The sequence below is a fragment of the Hemiscyllium ocellatum genome, chromosome 4, assembly GCF_020745735.1.
Source record: "Hemiscyllium ocellatum isolate sHemOce1 chromosome 4, sHemOce1.pat.X.cur, whole genome shotgun sequence".
Taxonomy (NCBI): domain Eukaryota; kingdom Metazoa; phylum Chordata; class Chondrichthyes; order Orectolobiformes; family Hemiscylliidae; genus Hemiscyllium; species Hemiscyllium ocellatum.
In genome coordinates this window covers 7,969,873-7,985,005 of record NC_083404.1, presented here as the reverse complement: position 1 = coordinate 7,985,005, position 15,133 = coordinate 7,969,873, and the positions used below count along the sequence as shown (strand labels likewise).

General features: G+C 42.2%; 1 protein-coding gene across 1 annotated transcript in view; it reads right to left on the bottom strand.

The window, feature by feature from the left end:
* prex2 (phosphatidylinositol-3,4,5-trisphosphate-dependent Rac exchange factor 2) overlaps positions 1 to 15,133 on the bottom strand; it is a 358,894-nt gene that overhangs the window by 98,472 nt on the left and 245,289 nt on the right. The window contains exon 32 of the mRNA XM_060824113.1: positions 2,703 to 2,920. Coding sequence (XP_060680096.1) covers positions 2,703 to 2,920 — 218 coding nt within the window. The remainder of the gene's footprint in view (positions 1 to 2,702; positions 2,921 to 15,133) is intronic.

The window sequence follows — 15,133 nt, the reverse complement described above, 5'->3', positions numbered from 1 at the left end:
CTATGTGACTCTATGATTCTTGAGATAAGGAGGAATTTCTTTACTCGCGGGCTGGTGAATCTTTGACATTCTCTACCCAGAGGAAACTTGATCATTGAGCAAGTTCAAGACAGAAATAAAAAGATTTCTGAAGACTAACAGGCACGGAGAGTAGGACAGGAAAGCAGCCTGGAGGTTGATGATCAACAGAATAGTAGAGCTGACTCAACAGATTTGAAACATGGTCCTGTATTTCAAAATCTAAATCTGACATGAACCATGTATGTGAAGGTAAAAATATAATCTTGTTCCTCAAAAGCACTATATCAATTTATTTATATTCTGAGCAATGTTCCTTTGCATACCCTGTCCTTAATTATAAATTTATACAATGATAACACAATTTCATCAGTCGATGAGATCTTATGTCTGTCTCAGTAAAGTGAAAAAGGAAATTTTTAAACAGAACAAGCATTGAGTGACGAACTTAATTCGCTTTCACCAGTGTTAAAGGTCACATGAGGATGTATCCGAATTACATGCAAGTGGCATATCTGCAAAATCATTGACACATAAGCACATGGGATCCTTGCATCTCACATGACTTTCTGCGTGCCAATTTTCCATCTGATCATTCTATTCTTTGAAAATGTATTTATTCCTGGTATGGGAAGAATACAGTCCAGCGGAAGAGAATAAAGTCAGCATGAAACTATTTCAAAATTCTCACACACGGACTTCCACATTGTGTACTCTGTGTGATGCACATTCCACATGCAGTCTTTTTGTCAATCTGTGCTATTTATGAGTTCCTGATAGATTGCTAAATGCTTCGATGAAATATAAGTCACAATTCCATTTGGAACTGAGAGAAATCCCTGTGGTTTGACTCTTTTCTATTGAGACTCACAGCCACAATTGTTTCTCACCACGTAAGACTCTGCATGAAATTGATGCCTCAGGACACAGCACTGAAAATACTGCCAGTAATTATTGTATTCTAATTTTGTCTGTGGTTTAATTTGCCCCGATATTATGCTGGTCAGAATGTTGCTTTGGCTAAGATCAAAAGAAGTAGGAGCAGAAGTTTATCAATTCCTACGATTTTCCAATGATTGCCTCAACAGTGCAGCCTCTGGAAAAGTATAGAACCACAGATGACAACTTGGTTATCCATATTATTCCATGATTTTGTGGACTCTAGTCTCTATTACGGTGGTGAAATGAAAGGGAAACTGCCTAAGCTTCCTGCCCATCCTTGACTTGTGACCCCATAAAATGGTAGATGGATATGGTACCCATTCAGCTGCTCACCCTTCAGCCTGTTCAGGCATTACTTGGCACCAATCCCAAACACAAAGCCCTTGAAAGCTCTCAATTTCCTCAGGCAGCATTTCAGCTCCATTTAGTCCTGTTCAGTTAAACTTCCTTTAATTTCCTGTTTCCAATCTCAGGCTCCCAATGGACAAGCTTCACCATTGAGGACTTAGCCACAGATTGGTATCTGTTAGCAGCTCAGAAGCAAACCTGTGCACCATTTGGTCAGTACTGGTCAACCAATTCCTTCAAAATGACTGAGGTAGTGGCTTTTTATCTATCTTTTATCTATCATCTCAGCTCCTACAACCTTTATATTCATCTTTCTTCAATTATTTTCATTGCACTGCGAGACTCTGAACTAGGATAGACCAACGTCTTTTTACCTCATTTCAATTGGCTTCAAATCTGAAGTTTCCATTTCAGCTTTAGATATAATTTCCCAAGAAACCAATTTCCTTTGCAGTTACCAACTAAATATTGACTTTCAAATCATGATTCCATTGCAATATTTTGCATACTTCCGAATTGTCTGAATATTATGATTGTAATTTACTCACCAGATCATGTGTTAAGATATAAATACGATAAGTATCATGAGGTTAGATGTTGAATCAATCAATGCTTTCTAGATTAAGGTAGTGTACAGTGATAAGGTTATCTAGGTATATTGAGATAAAGCACAAATAGATCTGGGGTGTAAATCAATTAGAATCTAACTAAACCGCAGAGCAGATCCAATGGGCAGAAATGTGATTCCTGTTCCCTTACATTCCTAATCACAGCAACACCTGACATAGGTGGTTCCTCAACTTTTTATTCCACAAAATTCAGGGTAGTGCAGGTTTCTGTAGTTATATACTTTTTTTTAGGTGACCTCATGTTTTTTTACCAGCTAAACTATTCGATCTATGAGTTCTCTGCTGATAGTGAATTAATTATTGCACTGAATACCAATCTAAGAAGTGTACCATAGAATCGCAGAATCCCCCCAGTGTGGAGTATGCCCTTTGGATCTACACTGACTCTCTGAAGAGCATCTCCCTGCCTCTAATCCTGTAACCATGGAGTTTCCATGGCTAATCCACCCAGCCTCCACATCCCTGGACACTATGGGCAATTTAGCATGGTCAATCCACCCTAACCTGCACATCTCTGGACTGTAGGACGACTGCAGTGGTTCAAGAAGGCAGCTCACCACCACCTTCTCAGGGGCAATTAGGGGCAACAAGTCCTGGCCCAGCCCAGATCCCACTAATTAATTTTTTTTTTAAAAAGTGCCTCCAATCTTATGAATGTACTCAGTTTTGAAACTGGAGGTGGTGTTTCTGAACTGAATACATCTTAAATCAGTCACACCAATCAGATTAACGATATAAATTAGATGTGACATCAGAACACCTTACCAGATTTGGAGAGAGCAGTGACTGGAAGTTGAAGAGGATCCCTACATTGGCTATTTGCTCCAACCATTTTCTACTGGCTTCCTGTGTCTGAATTTCATATTCGCTGTCGGTGTCATACAGCTGATGTAACACAGCCAACAGTTGCTCTGTGAAAGCACAAACTACTGCCACCAAACTTTGACAAAACACCATGTCTTGCCTGAGTTGAATTTCAGTATCTGAGGATTAAAAAAAAACACACAAACGGTAAGAAAGAGATAATAAAGCTGAAGTACTGGACCATTAAACATTTTCTTAGTTTTATTTTGATTCTGTAAACAACCTAACTTGCCTCCAAAACTTAAACTTATACCAGCCTTACAATGTTATTCAAAACAATATTTAATTCCCTACAAGCAGAGAATCGTTAATAAAGAAATTAAGCGGTACACCGGACAATGAAGAAGGTTGTCTAAGATTACAAACAGATCCAGATCAATTGGGTCACTGATCAGAGGAATGGCACGTAGAGTAATATTTAGATAAATGTGTGATACTGCATTTTGGTAAAACAAACAAGGACAGCATTATACAATTAATGGAAAGGCCCGAGGTAGTGGAGTAGAACAGAGCTCTAGGGGCTCAGTATATAATTCTTTAAAATCTGCATCACAGGTAGATAGTGTGATTAAGAAAGGTATTTAGCACACTTGTCTTCATTGCTTAGACCTTTGAGTGTAGGAGTTGGGATGTCATATTGAGTTTGTACAGGATGTTGGTGAGGCTACGTCTGGAGTACTCTGTACAGTTCTGGACACCCTGCTATAAGAAGGATATTATTAAACTGGAAAGGGTTCAGAAAAGATTAAGCAGGATGTTGCTGGGAATGAGTTATAATGATAGGCTGGATAGGCTGGGAAGTTTTCACTGGAGTGAAAGAAGTGGAGGGGTGACCTTATAGAGGTTTATAAAATCATGAGGGGCATAGATAATGTGAATGGCAAGGGTCTTTTTCCCTAAAGTGGGGAGTTACAAATTACGGGGCATCTTTTTAAGGAAGAGGAGAAAGTTTTAAAAAGGACATGAGGGGCAAAGGTTTTTTACACAGAGAGTGGTTTATGTGTGGGAATGAACTGCCAGAGAAAGTGACGGATGCAGGTGCAGTTACAACATTTAAAAGACAGCTGGACAGGTACAGTAATAGGGAAAGTTTGGACGGATACAGGCCAAATGCAGGCAAGTGGGACTAAGTTAGTTTGGGAACAAGGTCAGCACGGACGAGTTGGACTGAAGAGTTTGTTTCTGCGCTGTATGACTCAATGACTTTGTAACTTTATCTATTAAAGAAAGGTGAAAAGTCACTAAAATAAAAGTGACTAAAAATTACTGTGATTTGTACATCATATAGCATTGTTAGATAATGCTACAATACAACATATAGCGTTGTGACATATTGCTACAATATAACAGAGAGCATTGTTACACATTGCTACAATCTAACATATAGTGTTGTGACATATTGTTACAATATAACATATAGAATTGTTACACAATGCTACAATATAACATATAGCATTGTTACACATTGCTACTATATTACATATAGCGTTGTGACATATTACAATATAACATATAGCATTGTTACACATTGCTACTATCTAACATATAGCGTTGTGACATATTGTTACAATATAACATATAGAATTGTTACACAATGCTACAATATAACATATAGCATTGTTACACATTGCTACTATATTACATATAGCGTTGTGACATATTACAATATAACATATAGAATTGTTACATATTGCTACAATATAACATATCACATTATTACACAATGCTACAATGTATTGGGGCATGCTGAGAACTCCAGGATGAAGATAATACTCCAGCACATGGAAATACAGAAGGAGGCCACTCTGTCTCTCATGTCTGAACAAGTACTCTGCCAAACCAACTCTGGTATTCCCACCTGAATGTCCTTATGATTCTGCAATTCCTTTCTCTCAAGTGTCGATTAAACTCCCCCTTCAAAGCCATGATTTCCTCCACTACATTTTCAGGCAGTGCATTTCATATCCCACCTACCCAATGCAGTTTTTTAAAAAATTGCTCATGTATTTTCTGTTCTTTTGCCAAATACGTCAGGACAATGTGGCCAGGTCTTAACCCTTCCACCTCCAGAGGCATATGGTACATCACAGAATCCAGAGTTCCAAAACTCCTGAAGATGTACATGTATTTGCAAAGGCAAGGACTGATTAGGGATAGTCAACATGGCTTTGGGCGTGGGAAATCATGTCTCACAAACTTGATTGAGTTTTTTGAAGAAGTAACAAAGAGGATTGATGAGAGCAGATTGGTAGATGTGATCTATATGGACTTCAGTAAGGCATTCGACAAGGTTCCCCATGGGAGACTGATTAGCAAGGTTAGATCTCATGGAATACAGGGAGAACTAGCCATTTGGACACAGAATTGGCTCAAAGGTAGAAAACAGAGGGTGGTGGTGGAGGGTTGTTTTTCAGACTGGAGGCCTGTGACCAGTGGAGTGCCACAAGGATCGGTGCTGGGTCCTCTACTTTTTGTCATTTACATAAATGATTTGGATGCGAGCACAAGAGGTACAGTTAGTAAGTTTGCAGATGACACCAAAATTGGAGATATAGTGGACAGCGAAGAGGGTTACCTCAGATTACAACAGGATCTTGACCTGATGGGCCAATGGGCTGAGAAGTGGCAGATGGAGTTTAATTCAGATAAATGCAAGGTGCTGTTTAATTCAGATAAATGCAAGGTGCTGCATTTTGGAAAGCAAATCTTAGCAGGACTTATATACTTAATGGTAAGGTCCTAGGGAGTGTTACTGAACAAAGAGACCTTGGAGTGCAGATTCATAGCTCCTTGAAAGTGGAGTCACAGGTAGATAGGATAATGAAGGCGGCGTTTGATATGCTTTCCTTTCTTGGTCAGAGTATTGAGTACAGGAGTTGGGAGGTCATGTTGCATCTGTAGAGGACATTGGTTAGGCCACTGTTGGAATATTGCATGCAATTCTGGTCTCCTTCCTATCAAAAAGATGTTTTGAATCTTGAAAGAGTTCAGAAAAGATTTACAAGGATGTTGCCAGGGTTGGAGGATTTGAGCTACAGGGAGAGGCTGAACAGGTTGGGGCTGTTTTCCCTGGAGCGCCGGAGGCTGAGGAGTGACCTTATAGAGATTGACAAAATTATAAGCGGCATGGATAGGATAAATAGACAAAGTCTTTTCCCTGGGGTCAGGGAGTCCAGAACTAGAGGGCATAGGTTTAGGGTGAGAGGGGAAAGATATAAAATAGACGTAAGGGGCAACTTTTTTGTGCAGAGGGTAGCAAATGTATGGAATGAGCTGTCAGAGGAAGTGGTGGAGGCTGGTACATTTGCAACTTTTAAGGGGCATTTGGATGGTTATATGAATAGGAAGGGTTTGGAGGGAAATGGGCCGGGTGCTGGCAGGTGGGACTAGATTGGGTTGGGATATCTGGTCGGGATGGACGGGTTGGACCGAAGGGTCTGTTACCATGCTGTAATCTCCATGACTGTATGACTCTAAATAGCAGGAATCCTATAGAACCATTGATGGTATCAGAAGGATCAGGTCCCAGAAGCACAAACAGCATGATGGTGAATCCATCTCCCAGTTTGTAGCAATTTTAAAGAAGTTGGCAGAACTCTATGACTTTGGAGACAAAGTCAGTGATACTATCGGAGACAGACTGGTGTGTGGTTTACAATGAGAAGCAATCTGGAAGAATTACTGACAGAAAGGTGACTAGAGAAAGCAAGCATTGGAAATTGCAGCCTGAATGGAACTAACAGCCAATGAAAAGCTCAACAGCTCACAAGAGAGTTCACAAGAGAGACAATTGCCAACACAAACTCGTCAGAGTGGAAAAACAGATCACTAGGCAGCAAATTGCTGGTATGGGGAAGCTGTATGCAGTAAGAAAGGGCACATAGAATCGGAGTATTTGAACATGAATGTATGGAAAATAATTATAGAAAATGAAGCGTAAAAGTATACAGGGGACAAAAAGGGAGTCAAGAAAAATGCAGAGGAGCTGTTATTATACATACTGGCCATTGTTGGGGACATCAACCCAGTATTGGGTCATTGAATGACAACCCAGTAAGAATGAAGGTGGACACTGCACTGGCAATTTCATTGTTTATCAGAAGCAGCTGAGTCACACTGTGCTGCAACACATAAAAATTGTACTAAGAACATGCAGAAGTGCCTTCACGGTGTTGTATTGTTATGAATGTTCAGTGATACAGTTGGACCGAAGAGTTACCCTGACACGCTAACAAAAGAAATTTTCCAACCTTATTGGGAAAAAACAAAGTTGGAGAAAATCTAACTCAACTAGAGTGAAGTCAATCACTTTTCAGAATCTGAAACTGATCTATCACAATTCTTTTGTTTTCGTTGGAGATCTGGGAAGCATGGAAAAGATTTCTGTCCAATTGAAAATCAAGGATGAGAATCAAGCAAAATGTGGCAAGGCTGGATCAGTGCCTTATGCAAAAGCCAACGATCAAAGCAGAATTCGAGAGACTGCTGGTTGAACCCATGAGAGATTGGAGAGTGGTGCTGGAAAAGCACAGCAGGCCAGGCAGCATCTAAGGAGCAGGATTCCTGATGAAGGGCTTTTGCCTGAAACATCGATATTCCTGCTCCTCGGATGTTGACTGACCTGCTGTGCTTTTCCAGCACCACTCTAATCTTGACTCTGATCCCCAGCATCTGCAGTCCTCACTTTCGCCTAGAGATTGGGCCATGCTTGTTGTGCTAAAGAAGACAAAAAGTGGTCCAATACACACCTGCAGTGTTTTTATGGTCACCATTAATCTGGCACTGAGTTCTGAGCAGTGACCTTTCCCTTTAATCAATTACCTATTTGCTAGACTAGCTGGAGGTCAGCTTTTCTTAGTCAAGCCTAACTCCAGGTAAATGCAGATCCTGAGTCACAGAAATACTTGACAATTGTCATCCTCATTGACAGTCCCTCACAGATGAAGATGACTGTCTTCCACTCTGAGGCCCAAGCCATAGGTGGCTACACAGAGCAGTGTAGCTACCACAGCTCTGTTGTCACACTGTTCTTGATGACTCTAACACATAAAGGATGAATCAAAGACTTCCATTTGGAATCACACTTGCACCTGTATTATTTCTAAAGTGGTGTGAAGGAGATTTTAAGTGGATTGGAAGGAATCCAGTGTCACTGAAATGCTATTTTAATCACATGAGAAATGAAAAAGAACATCTCCATGTGTAGCTGCTTCTCTACAGAGACTTGAAGAAAGTGGCACATGGGGTGAAGAAGGTCAAATGTAAGGTTTTTCAATATTCCATTAACTATATAGGTCACATCTTTAATGAAGGAGGACTGCACAGGTCATCTTCAAAACTAGAAGTCATGAGTGAGGCACCAACTCCTAAAAATGGAAACCAACTTCCATCATTTCTAGACTAGCTAAGTTACCATAGCAGGTTAGTCCCAAACCTCGTAATCATTCCCAAGCTGTTGCACAATTTAATTTGCCAAAACATGAGTTGGGGATGAAAAGGTCCATGTGAAAGTGTCTTTATACAAGCCAAAGAACCTCAATTGAAGTCAGAAGTCCTGACCCATTATGACCCAAAGTTCCCCTTGCAGCTAGTATGCAATGAAGTGAGAGGAGTCATTTCTCAAAGTTGTGACCCAATGGTGAAGAGAAACCAAGAGCTTTTGCATCAAGGTCGATAAACACAGCAGAAATGAACAAGACACAGAGAGAGAAAGAATGTCTAAAATCGTTTTTGGCATTAGACAACTCCAACAATACCTATGTGGCTGGGAATTCACCCCACTAACAGACCACAGACCATTGACTGCAATATTTCAGCTGTACGAGCCATATGCAGAGGTGGGTGTTGTTACTATCAGCTCAGACTTATACAATTAAATGTCAGCAATTCAACTTCCATGGGCATGATGATGAACTCTCTAACTTTGCCAAATGAGTTGACTACAAATAGTCCTTACTGTCATCAAGTAGAGCGCTCTCCAATAATGCAAATAAGTTATGAAGTGCACTAGAAACAATCCACTGCTATTGAAAGTGTTGGATATGGTACTTTGTGGCAATATCATAGGAACAACTTCAGAACTGAAGCCATATGTCACACTGTCATACAGGAGCTAGAATTTCCCAGAGAAGCTAGAGGTCTCCTGGAGAGAATGAGGGTGATTCAATGCTAAGGAACTGTGTGTTAAATTCAGTGCACAAAAGCCACTATAGCATTGTAAGAATGAAGGTAACAGCAAAAAAGTTCAACTCTGAAATTGAGGAGAAGGTGACAATATGTGTAGCTTGCACAAGAGTTTGTAACCAACCTCCAGGGGGAGGTGTGATGATGCTGCACCTTTAACAAGGTTATTTAGATTAGATTACATTACTTACAGTGTGGAAACAGGCCCTTCGGCCCAACACGTCCATACCGACCCGCTGAAGCGCAACCCACCCATACCCCTACATTACCCCTTACCTAACACTACAGGCAATTTAGCATGGCCAATTCACCTGACCCGCACATCTTTGGACTGTGGGAGGAAACCGGAGCACCCGGAGGAAACCCACGCAGACACGGGGAGAACGTGCAAACTCCACACAGTCAATCGCCTAAGGCGGAAATTGAACCCGGGTCTCTGGCGTTGTGAGGCAGCAGTGCTAACCACTGTGCCGCCCACAGATGTTGTCCTTGGTATTTATTTCAGAGAGATTGTAAAAGACAACAGACTCTGAAAAGTCTAAGTTGAAGGTTTTTAGGGCCAGTTTGATTATAGCTAACAGATACTGCCTCAGGAAAAGGGCTTTCAAGTTTAAAAGAAAACACTTGTACAATGAAAGGGGAGTGGTCAGTTCTCCAGCTTGGCTTTTCTCTTGTTTTGTTTGGTCTGGCTATTCACTGAAAGCAGTCAGGCAGTTTGGAAGCAGATCCAGGCTGGTCCTCTCTCTCTCTCCTGTCAGACCCTGGGTTTGATTTTACCTTTTTGTGCCAAGGGGGGTTTATGGGGATTGTTACAAGTATTTGGAACAACAGCATTAAATTGGGATGATCTGTCGGGCTTTTGAACAAAGTTAAGTTATTTGGTACTCTGTGTTCTTTTGTTTGTGTTTCATTCAGTAATCTTGGAAATAAATTGCTTTAGAATTAGATTCCCTACAGTGCTGAAACAGGCCCTTTGGCCCAACAAGCCCACACTGACCCTCCGAAGAGTAATCCACCCCCCTACATTTATCCATGACTAACACTCCTAACCTCTATGTCCCTGAACACTACCATAGCAATTTACCATGGCCAATTCACCTAACCTGCACACTTTTGGACTGTGGGAGGAAACCTGAGCACCCAGAGGAAACACATACAGTTATGGGGAGAATGTGTAAACTCCACATAGACAGTTGCCTGAGGCTGGAATTGAACCCAGCTCGCTGGTGCTGTGAGGCAGCTGTGCTAACCACTGAGCCACCGTGCTGCTCCTACTTAAAGCTCAGCGGTTTGACCAGCTGCTCCACTCCTGGAATATCCACGTTACACCCACTTAAAACAACTAGCAAAGTTAGGGTTTGGGTTACTTTCTGGAAATGTTTTGAGGGGTGCAGCCTGGTCCATACCAAAAACAATGGCCCTGGTAATGCAGAGATCCAGGCAATATTCTGCTGACTGGTGTTCAAATCCTGCTACAGCAGATGCTGAAGTTTCAATTCAATAAAAATCAGAAATTAAGAATTGAACGATGACCATGAATCCATTGTTCCTTGTTGGAAAAACCCATTTGGTTCACTAATGTCCTTCAGGGAAGGAAACTGCCATCCTTACCTGGTTTGCCCTATGTGTGACTCCAGACTCATTGCAATGTGGGTGGACTCTTAATTGCCCTCTGGGCAATTGGTGATGGGCAATAAATATTGGACCTCTTCCCATGAATGAATGAACAGACATTAGTGATGAACACCTCCTAAATTGTTAAACACACCAGCCTCCTGGTCCTTCTTGAAACCTAACACCACCAATGGAGAACATTGCACTCTATCTACTCTGCTTAGACACCTCACATTTCTGAATACCTCTATAAGAGATCCACCATCTGAAGTCTATCTACCTAACTGAAGTCCTTCTTTGCTGCAATCATTTTTGTAAATCTTTGCTGTGTTTTCCCTAAACCTTTCACATCCTTCTGAAAGTGCATTGCCCAGAATTGGATATTATTCCCAGTTGAGAGAAAACCAGTATTTTAAGAAGGTTCACTATAACCCTGTTGCTTATGTACCTACGTATAAAAGGCCAGGATCCTGTAGGTCTTCTTACCTGCATTCCCAACTTGGTGATTTTTTTCAACACATAAAATGGAAAGTCTGTCAACCAAGACAAACATTGCTGAAAATGTGTTGCTGGAAAAGCGCAACAGGTCAGGCAGCATCCAAGGAACAGGAGATTCGACGTTTCAGGCATAAGCCCTTCTTCAGGAATGAGGAAAGTGTGCCAAGCGAGCTAAGATAAAAGGTAGGGAGGAGGGACTTGGGGGAGGGGTGTTGGAAATGCGATAGGTGGAAGGAGGTCAAGGTGAGGGTGATAGGCCAGAGTGGGGGTGGGGGCGGAGAGGTCAGGAAGAAGATTGCAGGTTAGGAAGTCGGTGCTGAGTTCAAGGGATTTGACTGAGACAAGGTGGGGGGAGGGGAAATGAGGAAACTGGAGAAATCTGAGTTCATCCCTTGTGGTTGGAGGGTTCCCAGGCGGAAGATGAGGCGCTCTTCCTCTAACTGTCGTGTTGTTATGGTCTGGCGATGGAGGAGTCCAAGGACCTGCATGTCCTTGGTGGAGTGGGAGGGTGAGTTGAAGTGTTGAGCCACGGGGTGGTTGGATTGGTTGGTCCGGGCATCCCAGAGGTGCTCTTTGAAGCGTTCCGCAAGTAGGCGGCCTGTCTCCCCAATATAGAGGAGGCCACATCGGGTGCAGCGGATGCAATAGATGATGTGTGTGGAGGTACAGGTGAATTTGTGGTGATATGGAAGGATCCCTTGGGGCCTCGGAGAGAAGTAAGGGAGGAGGTGTGGGCACAAGTTTTGCATTTCTTGCGGTTGCAGGGGAAGGCGCCAGGAGTGGAGGTTGGGTTGGTGGGGGGTGTGGACCTGACGAGGGAGTCACGGAGGGAGTGGTCTTTTTGGAACGCTGATAGGGGAGGGGAGAGAAATATATCCCTGGTGGTGGGGTCCATTTGGAGGTAGTGGAAATGACGGCGGATGATACGCTGTCTATGGACCTGCTGCACTTTTCCAGCAACACATTTTCAGCTCTGTTCTCCAGCATCTGCAGTCCTCGCTTTCTCCTCCTTTAACCTAACTTTTAATCTTTGCAAATAGAGTCCTGTTAGCTGACAATTGCAGGTGGCACGGTGGCTCAGTGGTTAGCACTGCTGCCTCACAGAGCCAGGGACCTGGGCTCGATTCCAGCCTCAGGTGGCTATCCATGTGGAGTTTGCACATTCTCCCAGTGTCTGTGTGGGTTTCCTCCGGGTGCTCTGGTGTCCTCCCACAATCCAAAGATGTGCAGGTCAGGTGAACTGGCTGTGCTACATTGCCCCTAGTGTTAGGTCCGTTAGTCAGAGGGAAATGGGTCTGGGTGGGTTACTCTTCAGAAGGTCAATGTGGACTTGTTGGGCCGAAGGGTCTGTTTCCACACTGTAAGGAATCTAATCTCAGAACTATGATATATAGCATACAGTCAACTCCTATTAGCTTACATCATCCAATCTTTTGCTTTTTGGCTGTTTTTAAAATTTTTCCTTTCTCTAATATTTGCATCTTTTTTCTGTTTTTCATTTCTCCTCTTTCTCAGAGCTCGCTTTGACCTTTCCTTCTGCTATTCTTTTCCCGGTTGCTTTTTTATCTTCTTTACCCACTTGTTACACTAGTTACTGCCAATTATGCCTGTCCAATACAGGGGTGGAACGGTGGCTCAGTGGTTAGCACTGCTGTCTCGAAGCACCAGGGACCCGGGTTTGATTCCAGCCTTGGGCTAGTGTCGGTGTGAAATTTGCCTGTTCTCCTTGTGTCTGTGTGGGTTTGCTCTGGTTTCCTCCCACAGTCCAAAGATGTGCAGGTTAGGTGAATTGGCCATGCTAAGTTGGCCATAGTGTCTAGGGATTAGATTAGATTAGATTACTTACAGTGTGGAAACAGGCCCTTCAGCCCAACAAGTCCACACCGACCCGCCGAAGCGCAACCCACCCATACCCCTACATTTACCCATTACCTAACACTATGGGCAATTTAGCATGGCCAATTCACCTGACCCGCACATCTTTGGACTGTGGGAGGAAACCGGAGCACCCGGAGGAAACCCACGCAGACACGGGGAGAACGTGCAAACTCCACACAGTCAGTCGCCTGAGTCGGGAATTGAACCCAGGTCCCTGGCGCTGTGAGACAGCAGAGCTAACCACTGTGCCACCGTGCCGCCCATGTATAGGTTAGGGGCATTACTCAGGGATAAATGTGGGGGAATGGGTCTGGGTGTGCTATGCTTTAGAGGGTCGGTGTGGACTTATAGGGATTCTAAGATCTCCATTTTGTGTGTTTGCCTAACTTACCGTCCCTGTCTTAGTGTTTGACCTTCTTTTATTTTCATGTTACATTACATAAGAACTGTGTCAAAGAAAAAGAAACTGCACTATCACTGAAAACTCACAAAACGACAGTGACAAAACTAAAAATACTAAATGTGCATCAGCATTACTGGAACACACAACTCCAGAAGTGAAAAAGATTCATCATAATGAGCTCCATGAGAAATATAAAAAAACCACACTGTAATTTATACTTGTTCTCTTGATTACAGAGTATATACAAAATTGAGCACCAACTGAATAAAAAAATTGTGAGTTGCAACTGAGAACTAATGTAATTTGAAAAAAACACAATTCTGCTGACTCCTGGATTAGCATCAGTTGGGCAGCAGCATTATCCCAGCAGCTTTTTGGCATTATTTGTTGTTCCTGAATGAATTGGCTGATTTTACACTGCAGCAGATTGGAGGATCCCCACCTCCCCTCCAGCATCGTTCCTTCACTTTCACAAGAAATTTTGACAGGAAAATCAGACAGACTGAATTACTGTAACTATTCAAGGGATCACCACTTTGAGGAATTTCCACCACACCTTAAGGGCCAATAAATTACACTGTTCTGAATGAAAGCTTTCCAATAAAAGCTACAGAAGGAGCATTTAAAAGAAAAATCTGTTAAAATGTGATAAGCTTTTCCAGCACTTCTGCAAATACAATGCATCACTGTGCAACAAATAGCTTTTTTTAATTTGTATTGAATATCGTACGTAGGTCAGTGAGAGTAGTGAATTAAACAGAAGTTGCTGGAAAAGCTCAGCAGGTCCAGCAGCATCTGTGGAGAGGAATTAAGAGTTAATGTTTCTGGTCGAGTGAGCCTTCCTCAGGACGGTGAATTATACAGTTGTCTCCAAAATGAAATGCAGAGTCACCAAACTCGAAACATTAACTTTGCTTTCTTCCCACAGATTCTGCCAAATCTGCTGAGTTTCTCCAACAATTTATGCCTTTTGTTTGAGTTCTCCAAACCATGTGTGGCCTGGAAGAAACGGCCAAGTTCTGAAACACAAGCACACATTCTCATTTTTATTCTCTTAACGTTAACCTATTGACATTCCCTCAGAATGCAGTTATTTCCATTCATTAATCAAGAACGAATTGACCTGTCAATTTTTTAATCAGAATTTTCAATGACTTAATGTAGCACCATGAATCCTTCTGTGATGAGGATTTTAAAAAGTAGTTCTCTATAAATTGTCAGTGTCAGGCACAGGTAGTATGAGAATCCCTCTTTGGTTACCAGACTTCAATCGATTGTATTGGAATTCCCCAACTATCCTGCAGTTTTGTATCACATTTTGATGTAGCTGCTGAAATGCAATGTAGCAATAACACTGTTTTAATAAGATCGTTCCTTTAATACACAGTGCACTGCAAAGAACTATGGGTGCAGAGGGATTTGGGAGTCTTTGTACAAGAATCTCAAAAAGCTAGTGTCCAAGTTCAGCAAGTAAGACGGAAGATAAATAGGCTTCTGGCCTTTATTTCAAATGGAATGGAGTACGAGAGTCAGGGAGACATTGCTAAAACTGTGCAAGATGCTAGTCAGGCCACAGTTGGTATACTGTGAAAGGTTTTGAGCCCCTTATCTAAGGAGAGACAGATTAGCATTGGAGGCAGTCCAGAGAAGTTGCTAAAATGATACAAGGTACAAGTCAGACCATACCTGGAATACTATAAACAGTTTCTGTCCCCATATGGAAAGCCATTTTGACACTGGGGTCAGTCGAGAGATG